At 42.3% G+C, this 15,116-nt stretch overlaps 2 protein-coding genes across 25 annotated transcripts in view; both read left to right on the plus strand.

The window, feature by feature from the left end:
- The window catches only part of LOC309850286 (membrane cofactor protein-like), a 34,586-nt gene extending 29,178 nt beyond the window's left edge, over positions 1-5,408 (plus strand). For 7 of the 24 annotated variants that reach the window (XM_082704010.1, XM_082704032.1, XM_082704014.1 and 4 more), the window contains 5 exons: positions 7-57; positions 561-596; positions 1,102-1,162; positions 1,706-1,749; positions 2,021-2,240. In XM_082704010.1, the coding sequence (XP_082560136.1) occupies positions 7-57; positions 561-596; positions 1,102-1,162; positions 1,706-1,749; positions 2,021-2,136 (308 nt within the window). In that variant the 3' untranslated portion in view covers positions 2,137-2,240. Of the gene's footprint in view, positions 1-6; positions 58-560; positions 597-1,101; positions 1,187-1,705; positions 2,241-2,884 lie in introns of those variants that run through there. The other 17 variants (XM_082704031.1, XM_082704033.1, XM_082704023.1 and 14 more) reach the window with 7 other exon arrangements.
- CR1L (complement C3b/C4b receptor 1 like) overlaps positions 1-15,116 on the plus strand; it is a gene marked incomplete at its 5' end in the record, with an annotated part of 178,044 nt that overhangs the window by 148,255 nt on the left and 14,673 nt on the right. The gene's annotated exons all lie outside the window — the stretch shown is intronic.

Here is a 15,116-nt window from a genome sequence, read left to right on the forward strand (position 1 = left end):
CCCTAGGCTATCCGGAGCCCAGTGACCGACTAACACTTGAAGACTTTGAGGAATTAGGTATTATTTTGGCTACTAATTACTCTGCATTATGAGGCCTTGGAGTTCTATGTGGACATATCTATTGTGTTTCAATCATTGGTAGTTAAGGAAGGAACCAAGTTTCACAAAATTGGACATTTGGAGTTTAAATTTTAGTAGTCCACTTAACATGCTAAACCTAAGTGGTACTGTATATGGAGACCCGTAGGTCATTTCCTCTAATCTAGGGAATTCTGATAGTCCTGGTGAGCTTTACGAAGTAACCTGGTACAGCTCCGACAGCACAAAGCCATGAAAAGTCAAGTTCCAGTGAAGAGTTTTGCAAGAGGGATTCTAACCCTGGAATCTGATTAGAAGGATTCTCTGATCAGAATGAGCTGGACACGCTAGCGCTCACCCTGAAACTAGACTGGGGAGCGACTTCTCTGACATGGCATTAGATGATCTGATCCAAATTAAATGCATCTACCATCTGGGACCCTTGTGTGCTCAGTCTTCAAACAGTTTTCTTTTTTTCTCAGATGCAGGCATCATCACTGTGATTGTTCTTACTCTTCGTAAGTAGCCCGAACATTGATGCCACTTAATGAAAATACAACTGCAAAGAAGAGCATTATTTTTTAAATGACTTTTCAGTTTCTATAGCTTGAAATGAAGTCCACCAGTCTAGAACAGCCTGACCTTGGTATGACACACTGCGTTTTGCTGGCGAATGTGTAGTCTTTTATACTGTACATGTCCACTTAGTCACAAACCCTGAACGTTACATGTGTTTTCAGGATGATTGGGCACGAGTTTGTGTCCCAGAGATGCTTCGGGTAATTTTCTAAACGAAGCAAGGATTCTTCTCTGGCTTCCTGTGGATTAGTCCAGTGACTCCAGGGAATGGGCCTTAGATAGTAAGAGAGTCCGGAGGGAACATGAATAGATAGGTGCTTAAGTAAAATAACATTTTCTAACGACTGCAATGCAACCAGCACTTACTTATTTCTGCTGCTAAATCTTAAATCTTGACACCCAGCTTTCCAAGTTTTATGTCCTTTGTCTCCTGGTCTCTTGCAGTTGTTGGCCTTGCCGTACTTTGCACCTGCCTGTATAGATGTTTTCAAAGGGGAAAGAAAGGGTAAATAAAAGCATGTTCTTCTAACTCATGGTCCTGCTCACTCTTGACATCCTCTCGTGCAGCTCTTCTGTTTGTCCCGCATACCGCCTTTCCAGAAACTCTGCCTGCATGAGCGCCCCATCCCGTTTGCTCGTGTTTACTGAAACCTCCTCGGGCTGCTGTTAAGGTTCCTGCAGTCAGAGGGCTCCCTGCAAAGTAGCCGCAGCTGTTCCCTAACAAGAAACGTTTCGGTGGGATTTGAGATTTAAGTTGTGTAGCAAATCATGGACCTAGGTTTACCCTGCGTCCTACATTGGACTAGTGGTCAAGATTAAATTTAGAACCACCCACGGTGGAGGCTTGGACAGTTGTATTCCTTGAAATTTTTATGATGAAAGTTTCCATATGTCTGGGTAACTTAGGTAATTGTAAGAACCTATGTAGGTTCTCATTCAAATACCCAATTTGATTTGTTTTTATGTAGAGCTTTTATTTATACTTATTGAACTAGGGAAGGAAAAACAGCACTATTTGATTTCCCTCTTATGTTCTCTTAATTTACAGGGTTTCAGTAAAACTGATGGGATTAAACTTAACATTACTGAGGGGTAAGATTTACAAAGCACCTCATTAACTTTATCTTTGTTTTTAATTTATAAAACTGAAAAAAAAGGGGGGGGAGGCTTATAATAGGAAAAAAAAAAGTGTATAAGTACATATCTCCTATCGAGAATAGGGCTTTTAAATATCAAACTTAAAATTTTAATGAAATGTCTTTCAATTTAGTAAGAGACTTAGAACAAATCCTGGAGCATAGACCAAGATTAGGTGCTTTGAAATTTCTGATTTTTTAGTGATTTTTAGTAATTTCCTTTCCAGGTAGCTTGGGAAATACCTCTAACATGAAACCTAATCATTCTAGGGATGCCTGGGTGCCTCAGTCAGTGTTTGCCTTCAGCTCAGGTCATGATCTCAGACTCTCTGCTCAGCAGTGAGTCCACTTCTCCTTCTCCCTCTGCCTGCTGATGACCCTGCTTGTGTTCTCTCCCTCTCTCTCTCTGACAAATTAAGTAAATAAAATCTAAAAAAAAAAAAAAAATCACTAATAATTTTAAGGCTCTTGGTATTCATGGTTTTATGATATAATTTGCCTTTTTTATTAATCGTCTGGTTTAGGCTATATAAAAAAAAAAAAACAGATTCTTTAGGGGCACCTGGATGGCTCAGTGGGCTAAATCCTCTGCCTTCGGCTCAGTCGTGATCCCAGGGTCCTGGGATGGAGCCCCACATCAGGCTCTCTGCTCAGCAGGGAGCCTGCTTCCCTTCCTCTCTCTGCCTGCCTCTCTGCCTGCTTGTGATCTCTCTCCGTCTGTCAAATAAATAAATAAAATCTTTTAAAAAAAGTATATTCTTTACACATAAAGGACTCAAACTTTTTTATATTATTGGTTATTATTTTTAAACCATAGTGCCTTTGTTTGAATCTTCAATCTTATATTTTTAGAACACATGATATGCATATTGGATTTCTCAATCAGTAGTATATTTTTTAGTACATATACACCATAGCATGAGAAGGAAATGGTGGAATAATTTTACAAGTCCAAAGGTTTTGTCTAGAAATAACTTCTCGAGAAAGCAAAACAAAATAGCCTTCTGCTTCTTACTTTCCTTTTTTGCTTAAATTCTCTGTGTCAAAATACTTACTGGGTCCTTAGCAAGTATTACTTAAACTCTCTGTAGTTGCCAGTTAATGGGTCTTGTAACCTGAGCCTCTGGTTTAAGATGGCATCATAAGAGGATCCTGAACTCACCTTTTCTCAAACACATAGAATCTACAGCTACGTACAGAACAATTCCCTCTGGAAGAAATCTGAAAACTAACTTGATGAACTCCTACACATTTGGTGGATAAAAAACCCACATCAAGGGGCACCTGACTGGCTCAGTCGGTGGGGCCTCTTGACTCTTGATCTTGGGTTTGTGAATTCAGGCCCCACATGAGGCATGGAGCCTACTTTTAAAAAACACAAAATTGTACATCAAAATGGGTAGGAGAGACTGAGATAGTATCTCACCATAAAATCCTCCCCAAACGTGGTAACAGTCAGGCAGAAACTCAATTCTGAGCTTCGTGGGAAGAAAAATGTTTGAACCCCACATCTGGCACCCCATCTTTTAAGACCTACACCTGACAGATGGGTCTGCTTTGAAAGCCAATGGGGCTTATGTCTATAAGGTTATAGCAAATCAAGAAACAGTTCCTGAAGTGCCCGTTGTGGATAACCCCCCAGGGTCCAGTGGAGAGGCAGCTGACTGAAACGCCTGGTCTTTCTGTGGAAGAGATCTGTTTGCTTCTCTTAAAAGCTTTAGGCTGAAGGGCAGGTATCTAATGTCACCCTCACCTAACCCAGCTGAAATACTCTTAAAAGCCCGTGGAGGCTGGAGGGCCCCATCTTCCTGCTGTCGTTCTGCCTGCTCTCAGCTGCTGGTATCTTTCAGAAGGGAGCTTGTGCACACATCCGGGGCTTTGGCGTTTATAGCTGCCACCCAGGGAACGCCGCTTGATTGCCTGGCACTCATGACCAGGGAGGCTGACATTGCAGGTCCCGCAGGCCATAACAGAGAAGGACCTGTTAACAGGCCACACCCCAGGACACAGCACAGAGGCAGCCAACTGAAATGTGCCACCAGTCTTTCTGGAAGGAGGCCTATTAGCGTAGCCACATCTCTGAGGCCTGAGGGACAGGCTTCTCATTAAAAAAATGGCTGACTGCGGTCCTCTCCAGACACCTCGCTGTCTTCCTCTGTCCCTCTGCTGGACTCCATATTGCCAGCAGCTCCAGGAAAAGCTCATGCAGCTATCAAGTGGCCCGTGGGGCTTATATCTGCAGGTCACACAGGACTGTAACAAACTGACCGTTGTTAACCGGCTGCCCAGTCCAGGACACAGCACAGAGGTGGCGACTGAAGTCATCCCAGTCTTTCTGTGACAGGCCTTTTAGCTTATCTGCATAGCTGTGGCCTAAGGAACAGGCTTCTAATGAGACACATGTTGGTGAGCCCAAGACAGTCCTCCCCAGAGACTGGCAGACTGACAGGCACCTTCAAACTCTCCTTCTGCCCAGCCCCAGGTTGTACATGTCTCTGGGAAAGGAGCTTGTGTATATGGCTGACGCCGCAGCTTTTGTGGCTGTTACCCATAGGACATATCCCTTGATAACCGGCCCTGGTGGTCAACAGGACAGTAACAAATAAAGCAATGGCTCTTAACTATCGCCATAGGGCCCCGTACAGAGGGAGCACCCCAAAGTGTCCAGTGCCCAGCATTCCCCTGAAGGAGGTTTATTTGCATGCTTTCTAAGCTGCCACCCGAGGGACTGGCTTCCAATCAGCCTAAGTGCTGACTGGGGTCTTCCTCTCTTGGACACTGACAAGTCTTGACAATACCCTCAACTCCTGAGAGCCACTGAGAACAAAGTCAGCAGCTTGGACAATCGCAAAGGTTTGAGAGACAACCAAGAACTAGGGCTGGGTTGAACGGTAAGTTATATCCCTACACCAGGGTGCTGCTTTAGGACTGGGAGAGCTGTTTCCTCGAACACCTAGAAACCAACAAGGTCAAGAAACAAGAAACAAAGGAACATGTTCCAAATGAAAGAACAAGATAAAGCCTGGGGAAAAGATCATAGTGAAATGGAATTAGTGATTTACATGTTCATCAATAGATAAGTGGATAATGAACCAGTGGTACATATACAATGGGATATTATTCAGCCATAAAAAAAGGAGGAAATCTTGTTGTTTGTGACAACATGGATGGACGTCGAGGGCATTTGGCTAAATGCAGTAAGACAGAGAACACAAATAGCATATGATCTCACTTATATGTGGTCTCTTGAAATGACAAAAACACAACTCTTAGATGCAGGGAGCAGATTACTGGTTGCCGAGGAGGGTGGCAGGGGTGAGTGAGATGGGTGAAGGAGGTCAAAAAGGTACAAACTTCCAGTTACAAATAAGTCACAGAATGTAAAGCACAGCATGGTAATATGGTTAATAATACTGTATTGCATATTTGAAGGTTGCTAAGAGTAGACCTTAAAAGTTTTCATAGTAAGAAAAGAATTATATCTGTATGGTGATGAATGCTAACTAGATTTATTCGTGGCGATAATTTTGCAAATGTACAAATCTTATTTAAGTATATTGTATACCCGAAACTGATGTGTTATATGTAAATTACACCTCACTTTAAAAAAAAAAATGGACAGGGGTGCCTGGGTGGCTCAGTTGGTTGGACGACTGCCTTCAGCTCAGGTCATGATCCCGGAGTCCCAGGATCGAGTCCCACATCGGGCTCCCAGCTCCACGGGGAGTCTGCTTCTCTCTCTGACCTTCTCCTCGCTCATGATCTCTCTCACTGTCTCTCTCTCAAATAAATAAATAAATAATATTTTTTTAAAAAAATGGACAATGTGAATATACATTCTTCTAAAGAAGACATAGAAATTGCCAACAGATGTATGAAAAGATGTTCAAAATCACTAAACATCAGGGAAATGCAAATCAAAACCACCAAGAGAGATTATCTCACAACTGTTAGAATGGCTACTTCAAAAAGATATGACAGTAGAAAGGTGAGCCCTTGTACACTATTGGTGGGAATGTAAATTAGTGTACCATATGGAAAATAGTATGGAGGTTCCTGAAAAAAGTAAAAATAGAAATAACTTACCCATCAATTCCATTTGTGGGTATTTATCTAAAGGAGATGATATCACTGTTTTGAAAATAAACTTGCACACCAGTGTTCATTGCAGCATTATTTACAATAAGACGTGAAAACAAACTAAATATTCGTCAGTGAATAAATGGATAAAGAAAATATTGTACATATATATACACCATAAAATGAAAATATATTGTCTGTGTATATACTATATACATACATATATTATAGAATGTGGTACATTTAAGTGTATAATGAATATTATACATAATTGTATAGCCCATTATATAGATTCCATCATCTGATGATATGTTATTCAGCCATAAAAAAGGAAATCCTGCCATTCGTAACAACACAGATGGACCTTCGAGCATTATGCCAGGTTAAATAAAGCAGAGAAGGACAAATACTTTATGATATCACTTATATGTGGAAGCTTAAAAAAATGAACTCAGATACAGAGAAAAGTTTGGTGGGTGCCAGAGATGGAGCGGAGTCGGGGAGGATGGGGAGAAGGGGTGTTAGTTGAGCTGAGTGAAGGTGGTCAAAAGGTTTGCAGTTTGTAGGACGTACTACATCGCTGAGGACATAATTGACAGAATGGTGACTATAGTTAATAATACCATATGACATATTTGAAAGATGCTAAGGGAGTATATCTTTAAAGTGTCTGTCACACACCAACGATATATTTGTAACTGTGTTGTGAATGATAACTAAACTTATTGTGATTATTTTGCAATATATATATTTCTCAAATTATTATTATGTGTTCATCTAAAGCTAAAACAATGGTCTATGTAAATTATCTTTCAATTTTTTAAAAAGGCCATACTTGACTGCTTACCATCCAAATTTTCTTTGTAAACAGAATATTGCAATAATAAAATTTTTAAATATTTTCAGAAAATATATCTTTAACTGGTGCAATGTGATTAATCCTATATATGGTAGCATAATTTGGAGGGAAAAGAGTTTTTTAAAAAAGTGTGGGAAGAAAAATTCATAAATGCCTAATGAGCTAATTTATGAAGAATATTTTAGGATACGTTACCCTTTTCATGACAGGAACATACTCCGTTAGAAAATCAGTATTCTAGAACAGCTTTATCAATTTTAGATTCTCTAAATTATTTCATGTCAGGACATTGAACTATTTTACCAAACTCTCTAGGTTCTATGTTGTTTCAAAACTCAAGTCTCTCTCATGTGGGTTGATATTACACCTTTCTCCTTTACAATCTAGAACAATGCTTCTCTAACGTTCATGTGCACATTAATCACCTGGGGTCTTGCTAAAATGCAGACTTTGAGTCATAGGTCTGGTGCTGAGACAGATATCCTGTCTATCATGAGCACCCAGTGATGCTGCCGCTGGCCTGGGTTGCACTCTGAGTCACCAGAGGGGGTGACTTGATGGAGACGCTCACATTCCTGAAACCTGAAGAAAACACCGTCAAGCTCAGCAAAGTTTTTCTCCTATTTAAGATAATTGGACTTTTTAAAGATTCCTATGAGAGAGAGATTCTTTGAAAGAGTGTGGGCTAATATTTATATTTACGTTGCTGTTGTTTAAAAAAGTAAAGATTTGAATTATATTCTTTGTAGTGCCTAATGCCCATCACCTTTCTCCCTGAAATTGAGCGTTGTTGCCTGAGAAACTTGCTTACGAGACTACAAAGTGTAAGCAGGCACTGCTCTGTTTCTAGGGGTAACTCTGGAAGCAGGGCACGAGGCACAGACCGTCCCAGACGGCTGCTGGAACTTGGTACAAAATGGATTTTGGTGGAAACCTGTGTTTGTGATGACTTGGGAACGGGTCACCCTTCTGCAGCCTCCATCCCAAAGCACAAACATTGTGGAGGTCCTCACGTTTCAGGTCCTCAGATGTCTCTAGGTTGTTTGATGAATGTGGCCCCACACAGACGGGTTCTGCTGTGGTCGTCTGTTCTTAGTTTCAGCTAAGAATAGAATGGGATCCCCAGGGCATGTGAAATGGGCCCTTTTCCTTCAGTTTCCTTCTAGAACTCACTTGCCGCCAGACTTTCTCATCCGGGAGTCCGCACCCCTTGCCCAGTGCTTTGCTACTGCTTGAGTCCTGCCTGGCTTCTCATGACTGTGTGGCTCTGGAAAACAGATGCATTTGCCTGGCATTAATGTGTTCACATGTGGGTGGTCATTTTTGTTTCATAAATGTATGGTTTTCTGTACTCTGGTGACATCATCCCGGGGAAGCCAGAGCCTGCTGAAGTCCATTAGAATCATTTACATACTTTATGTATTTTTTTACCTGTGATGAAGCAGTTTTCCCATTTTTTTTTTCTGTTAATGGTATTTATTATTTGGTTTAACTCAGACCGATGTTTACAATAATGACTGAGCCAGTCACTGTAATTTTTAAGCTGTCAGTACTTCGGTGAAGGTTATAGAGGTCTGGGATGTCCTCCATCGAGTGGCCAGATCGGGCTGTGGGGAGAGGGGTGACAAGGGGCAAAAAACGGAAGGATCACATCAACTTGAACCTTTTTCTACGTGGCTCTCAAATTCTTGAGCTCTCAACAAACTTCAGACAATTTTAAACAGTTAATAGATAAGAAAGGATTTTGTAGTTAGTCGAGGAAGCAAACTTTAGATCCATCCTAGGAAAATGGGGTGTCAGGTAATCAGTTTTACGGAGGTTTTCCCTGGGGGGGAAGCAGATGTGCCTCAGGGAGAAACTGCTCGATGCGGAAGTCAAGATGCATCTGAAGATGTCTGCTTGTCATAAAACTGACTTCTCAGACAGTGTTCCATGGATCTCATATGTGCTCTGCGTGTTCCCTCTGAATCTGATGTGTGAGAGGCTAGGACCCTTTGTCCTCACAGAGAGTTTACACGATTTGCATCAGGCTAAACGGTTTTGGGGGTAAACAGATTGCACAGAAATTTAAAATGAGTTCAAGTGCAGGGAAGAAAAATGTCCTTTGTCAGAAGCCAAAATACATTTTATTTAATTTTATAAATGTATTTGACTTCAATTCATAAATATTAGCTCTATAAATGCATTTATTTGTTTTCCTTTACCAGATATTTTTAGCATATGAAAGAGACCCACAAAAAAGTTTAGATTTTGAAAAATCTTGAATTGCATTGCCTTAGACCTTTTGAGCCTCACTGCCCTCTGTCCTGATGAAAGGAACTGGAAGCCGTCCTCTGTGCCAGAATGTGTGTCTCCACGGCCGGGAAGAGAGAGAGACGTTATCCCATCACTTGTATTGTGAGGTGCTACCCCACCTTACAGTCAGGAGTCTGGGAGCAGACTCTACAGAGGCCAATAGGAAAGGCAGTTTCTCGGCAAAAGCAGAGTGCTGTCTGGGGTCAGACGAGCACAGGGGAAGACCCACCATACCAACTGGAAGTGGCAGGACGCGCCTCCCCAGTCCTGTGCACCTTGGTCTCTCAGAATTCCTTTGAGGCTAAGGCCAACCAGGAAGGTAGATTTCAGTCTGTTGTGAGTTTCAGGGTGTCTGCAAACATTTGAAGGTCATATAATGGAGGCTGAAGGTCATATAAGACATCTGTGATCAATAATCCAAGGTTAGATGTTACCATCTTTAAACTGCTTCATCGTTCTACCAAATAAGTGTCACCTTAAAATTTAGCTGAGCCCTTTTTATCTTTCTCTCTCGGACTCTAGTTAAAATTCTGTGTGAAGAAAAGGATTCCACCACCACACAAACAAAAGGAAACACATGATTTCCTTGGCGGTGAGGGCTAAATGGGGCTATTATTGGGCTCGAAGGCTGGTGGAATTGTTACCGAAAGTTTCATCTCAGAACCAGATTTAAGATTTTGCGTTTAGGTCCTACATGTGTTTCTCTCCGGTCTTCGCAGTTAGCCCTCATTTTAATTGAAATGACGAAATCTTTACTAAGTGCTTTGTATCATACTACTCTATTTCTTGCTTTGGAGAGACTCAGAAATGAGACACAAGGATATGACAGTTTCTATACTGAGACTAGTTGAAATTTTGCTACTAGAAATACATGTTTTTAATTGTCTGTTCTCTCAGTGGGCCTCTGGATTTAATTTCTGTACTTCACTGATGTTTTCTGGGTAAATTGCTTTGTAGGAAACAAGAGGTTGAAGGTGAATATACCACTTAGCAAAGTAAATCAACCACTGAGGCAGAGCAGATGCACTAAATTGTTTCCACAAGCTTCAGTTTATCTTTTGATCCTGTTAAAATCTCAAGTTCCTTCAAAGTTATTCTGTAGTTATCATGCTTTCGTGAATGTAGCCACTAAGCCATAAGGCTGAATGTAGTCACCATCTTTTGATGATGCTTAGAACGGGGGATGAACTTCAGTATGGACATCAGGCCTATTTTCCCTTAAATAACACTTGAATATCTAGGACTACTCAACAAGGTAACCCTGGTAGTATTTAGGCGGGGAAATCATTTTTAAAATACATCTCCATATTTAGAGAACTATAGTTCAAAATGAAATACATTTCATTTGTAAAGAAAGTGATTTTGAAATCCTTTTTTGTTCAAAGATTAATGCCAAGTCTTAAGATTCATTCTTCCAGGAACTCTAAGATGTGTTTTATATATTGTTTAGTGTTAAATGCCTCTACTAATATGTGTATGGTACTTCAGCCCTTAAACATTAAAAACAGGAACACTGCATATTGGGAATTTGAACAAGTCTGACTTCCTTAACTAAGAATATTAGTGGAAAATGTTCTAAATAAGGTTTTTATTCAATTAGCCAACATATAGTACATGATTAGTTTTTGATGTAGTGTTCATTAGTTGTATGTAAAACCCAGTGCTTAGCACCTCATGTGCCCTCCTTAATGCCCATCACTCGGTTACACCATCCCCCCAAACCCTCTCCCCTCTGGAACCCTCAGTTTGGTTCCCAGAGTCGAGAGTCTTTCATGGTTTGTCTCCCTCTCTGATTTCTTCCCATTCAATCTTCCCTTTCTTCCCCTGTGGTCCTCTGCTCTCTCTATATTTTTTTTTAATTTCCTGGTGATTTAAGGAAGGGTACAGATCTGTGCTTCACTTTTTAAAGCATCAGCAAGCTGTCTGAGACATGCATGAGGCATCAGATCTGTTGCAAACTCCTGTACAATGTCAGGGAGCTCGCAAGAACGCCAGCCGGTGCCAGAGGGAACACTTGCAGTTTTCTCTAAGAGGATTCCACTCTAAATTCCGGCAGGGGGCCCTCTTCTCCCAGTACTTGAATGCAGAGAGGTCTTACTTTAGACAAGGCTGTGTAAAAGGGGTGAGGTTTGCAGGAACGTGGCCATCGGAGAAGCTCAGGTTCTCTCAGAATCTGAGTGTTCAGGCGCATCTCACCTTCTGTGCTGAAAGCAGAGTAAAGACTAAGGCACGCGTTTCAGAGGAGGAGACTGCCTGCCGTTGGCCGTGCAGAGGGACAGAAAGGGCCAGCAGCTGAGGAAGTAGCGGATGCTTGGTTGGGACAGACTGTGGCCCCTGTGTCCTCACCCCACGCAGGGTGTCCTTAAGAGAAGCCCAGAGGGGCAGAGGAGGGACGGCCACTCGAACTCACATGACACTTGTATGAGTTTCATCTTGCACTTGGATGGTTAGTAGGGCCCGTTCGGCAAAGAAGCATTGCCCCGAGAAGGATAAGGTTGGGAAAACAGCGCGGAGCAGCTAAGTCCTGTCTGGAGATGAAGGATGTCTGTGGTGCACTGTCCGTGTTCCTTCCCTCTGGGATCCGCCAGCCGGAGCAGAAAGAAACGGGAATTCTGAAATCAGTGCGGAGGGGAAGCCGGACCCTCCCCAGCAGTACCCTGCCCATTGCCGCCTACTCTTCAGGGGGGTAGCACTGGCTCAAAGCAAGGGATGGCTGGGCCCTTTATTTGTAACGGGCCGAACTGAATCTTTTCAACCAAAGATTGTTATGCTTTCGAAAATAAATAGACTTGTACAGTAGTTTCTGCTTCAGATTTAATTTTCATTTTAGTAGATTTATATGGAAATTGTTATATATGTGTAAATATAAATTATGCTCTTTGTCAGGCAACTTGTCAATCACCTAACATAAGGGGAAAACAGAAAGTTTCTGTAATGACATAAAAATGTGTATGTAAATTTACAAGTTTGCTGAAACTGTAAGAATGTATTTGCAGTGAAATGAGACGTCCCATGTGTCGGATCTTTATTGCTCATTGTTTTGAAATCTGGATCTTCAAATGTTGCAAAAAATAAAGTGTAGATTGGAGACTTTTCCCGTGTGATGATGTGTTATTTCCAGCGTGCTTGATCTCAGAGGACATGTGCTTGCCCCTGGGGCCCAGCTTCCCTTAGCATCCCACTCCTGCTCGGAGGTGTTCAGCCACAGCACGTGACCTACAGTATCAAGTCCAAGTTGCTTCATGTGCTCCCTGAAGGCTTCCTATGATTAAGTCCCAGCTTTTCTTCCTAAAATTTCTCCTCCTGCTGCTCCATGTACTTCTTCAAATAAGCTGCGTCCACCAAGCAGACTGTGTGCCCCAAGTGCTCTGCTGAGTTCTTGGTTCACAGCTGCCCAGAGCCCTCATGGTCCCGCCAGGTCCTGGGCATCTTCCAAGGCTCAGCTCCCACTGCCCACCCACTGAAGCTTTTCCTGATTCGCTCAGCTCTCAGCCTCTGTGATCTCCCAAATCAGCCTTTGTGATTGCCCAGCTTCACTACACACCACCTCTGTATCCCTGCCTCTAGGAAGGAGACGTGCCTTCCTCATAACTGGAATGCATGGGTGTGGTCAAGTACAGAAAAGCCCAATTCCCAGCAATGAAAATATAAAATTTGATTTGTGTAACTAATAATGGGGTTTGCTTTTGTGTATGCAGAAAACTTCCTGGTCCTTTTGCAAATTTAAATAAACTCAGAGTGTTCAATGCCTGAGATCAGGCCTCAGTGCTCTGCACCATGTTGCACAGGGAATGGCCTCAGAAGCTTTACTGATGCTGGGGTCCCAGCCCCCTGGGTTTTCTTATGTAATTCGCCTGGGATGAGGTCTGGGCATAGGGAATTTTTTAAGCCTCCCAAGTGATTCTAATATGCAGTTAAGACATAGAACCTCTGCATTCGTGATTCTCAAGCTCCATAACCCATTTCTATATATAAATTCATAAAGACAGAGGTAAAGTTTATATATACAAAATGCTGTTTTTTATTTTTTTAAAGGTTTATTTTGGTTGGGCGGAAGGACAGAGGGAGAGGGAATATGAATCTTAAGCAGACTCCTGGCTGAGCACAGAGTCCTATGCTGGGCTGGATCCCATGACCCTCAGATCATGACCTGAGGTGAAATCAAGCGTCAGACACCTAACTGACCAAGTCACCCAGGTACCCCACAAGATGCTGCTCTTCAAATATAGCCTATTACATCAGAATATAGTCTGAGACATAAGATGTTGCCTAAGGAAACAAGGCTATTTGTAGTTTGAAAAAACAGAGGTAATCTTTCTGATAACACTGCATGAAAATTAGGTTGTCTATCAGTAAATAAAACAACTTATTAAATTGTAATTGGCTTTTGCTTGAGACTATAGAATATTTTTTTAAATTGGCATAAAATGTACATTTTATGGTAACTTTTTATGGAGCTTTTAAGGTTACAACCAGAAAGTCTTCTGTAAGAAAACTGGAGAGAGAAAGGATGGGCAGGAATCTGAATTTGCATTGTTCCAGAATATTTTAGCTTTAAAGAAAATAGGTAGCTTCGTTATTTGAAAACTTACTCATGACCGACAGCTAACATTTTAAGCAAGAATGAACTCTTATAGATTTTCACATTTGCATATTTCTATTCAAGAGCAGTATTTAACATAGTCTACCGACGGCCAGAAATGATGAAAAGTCGACTACCTGGGCACATCATTTTTTCTCTACTTAAATGCTTTCATCATTTCAAATTTCATCCTGAAAAGTTGCACTGAACTGAAGCGGTCCCTCTTTCTACGGCGTAGCTCTGCTGCCCTCCTGTGGACGCTCCAGGCATATGACAGTCCCCAAATCCTTCCAACCAGGTCATTATTCAGAGGTTCCTGTCCTTGCTGTGATTCCCAGAAGACATTTTAAGTTTTGTTTTGGATCCAGCATTAACTAGGTCTTTTCTGATTTCTTTCTGTGAAATCAATATTTTAAAAGGGCTAACCTCTGCCCCATCTTGCTTGAATATGGGGAAGCAGAATACTGGGGGCTGTGGTCCTTTCCCTCCCTCTCACTTATATACCCAAAGATAAAGGAATCACCACAAGTATAGGTCCCAACGAGAAAGTTACCCCCCTCCCCAATTCCTGGCTCACTATCTCCCTTACACAGCGTTTGAAAACTGGAATCGTTTTCTGTGGCAGTGGCAGCAAGTCTTGAGCTGAACAATGGGAACCAAGCAAGAGCTCTGGCATGCTGGTGCTTAAGGCTGGCTGCTTCAGAAAGAATCTGGAGACCATCGTCATTCAGATGAACACTTAGTTACGATGGCTGGGAAAATGCAGATCATCAGATTACCCAGCACCAGCAGAAAATGCTCCTGGGAAAACACCCCTTCAATCTGTATTTGACATGGGGCTCAATTCCTTACTATAGAATTTCTTGGATGAGACCTCATGGGACCACGCTTCTCCAGTTGCAGTGTACAGGTAAGTCTTGTTACAAAGCATATTCTGAGGACCCTGGGTGGCTCAGTCAGTTAAGCTGCTGCCTTTGGCTCAGGTCAGGATCCCAGGGTCCTGGGATCGAGTCCCACATTGGGCTCCTTGCTCAGCGGGGAGCCTACTTCTCTCTCTACCTCTGCCTGCCACTCTGCCTGCTTGTGCTCTCAATCCCTCTGACAAATAAATAAATAAAATACTTAAAAAAAAAAAAAAAAGCATATTCTGATGCAGCATGTCCCAACTGGGGCCCAAGGTTCAGCATTCCCAGGAGTTCTCTACCTTCTGCTGCTTGTGGTAGGCTAATGGCCTGCAGAGATTTCAGAGTCCTAATACCTGACCCCTGGGAATATCCCTCCCCTCTTTGGCAAAGGGTCTTTGCACCTGGGATCTTGGCTGGGGCCCTGAGTATAATGAATGGCTCAGTTCCCTGGAAGGGAGGACACTGAGGAAGCTGAGTATGGCAGCGGGCAGCTGCGTGTCCCAGAGGCTGAAGGCTCTGCTGGGGGCCTGGAGGGTGCAGAGCCAGGACCACAAGCCACAGGTGCAGCTCTAGAAGCCAGAAAGGTAAGGAAGCAGATTCTG

Source organism: Mustela nivalis (assembly GCF_964662115.1).
Source record: "Mustela nivalis genome assembly, chromosome: 16".
Classification (NCBI taxonomy): Eukaryota; Metazoa; Chordata; class Mammalia; order Carnivora; family Mustelidae; genus Mustela; species Mustela nivalis.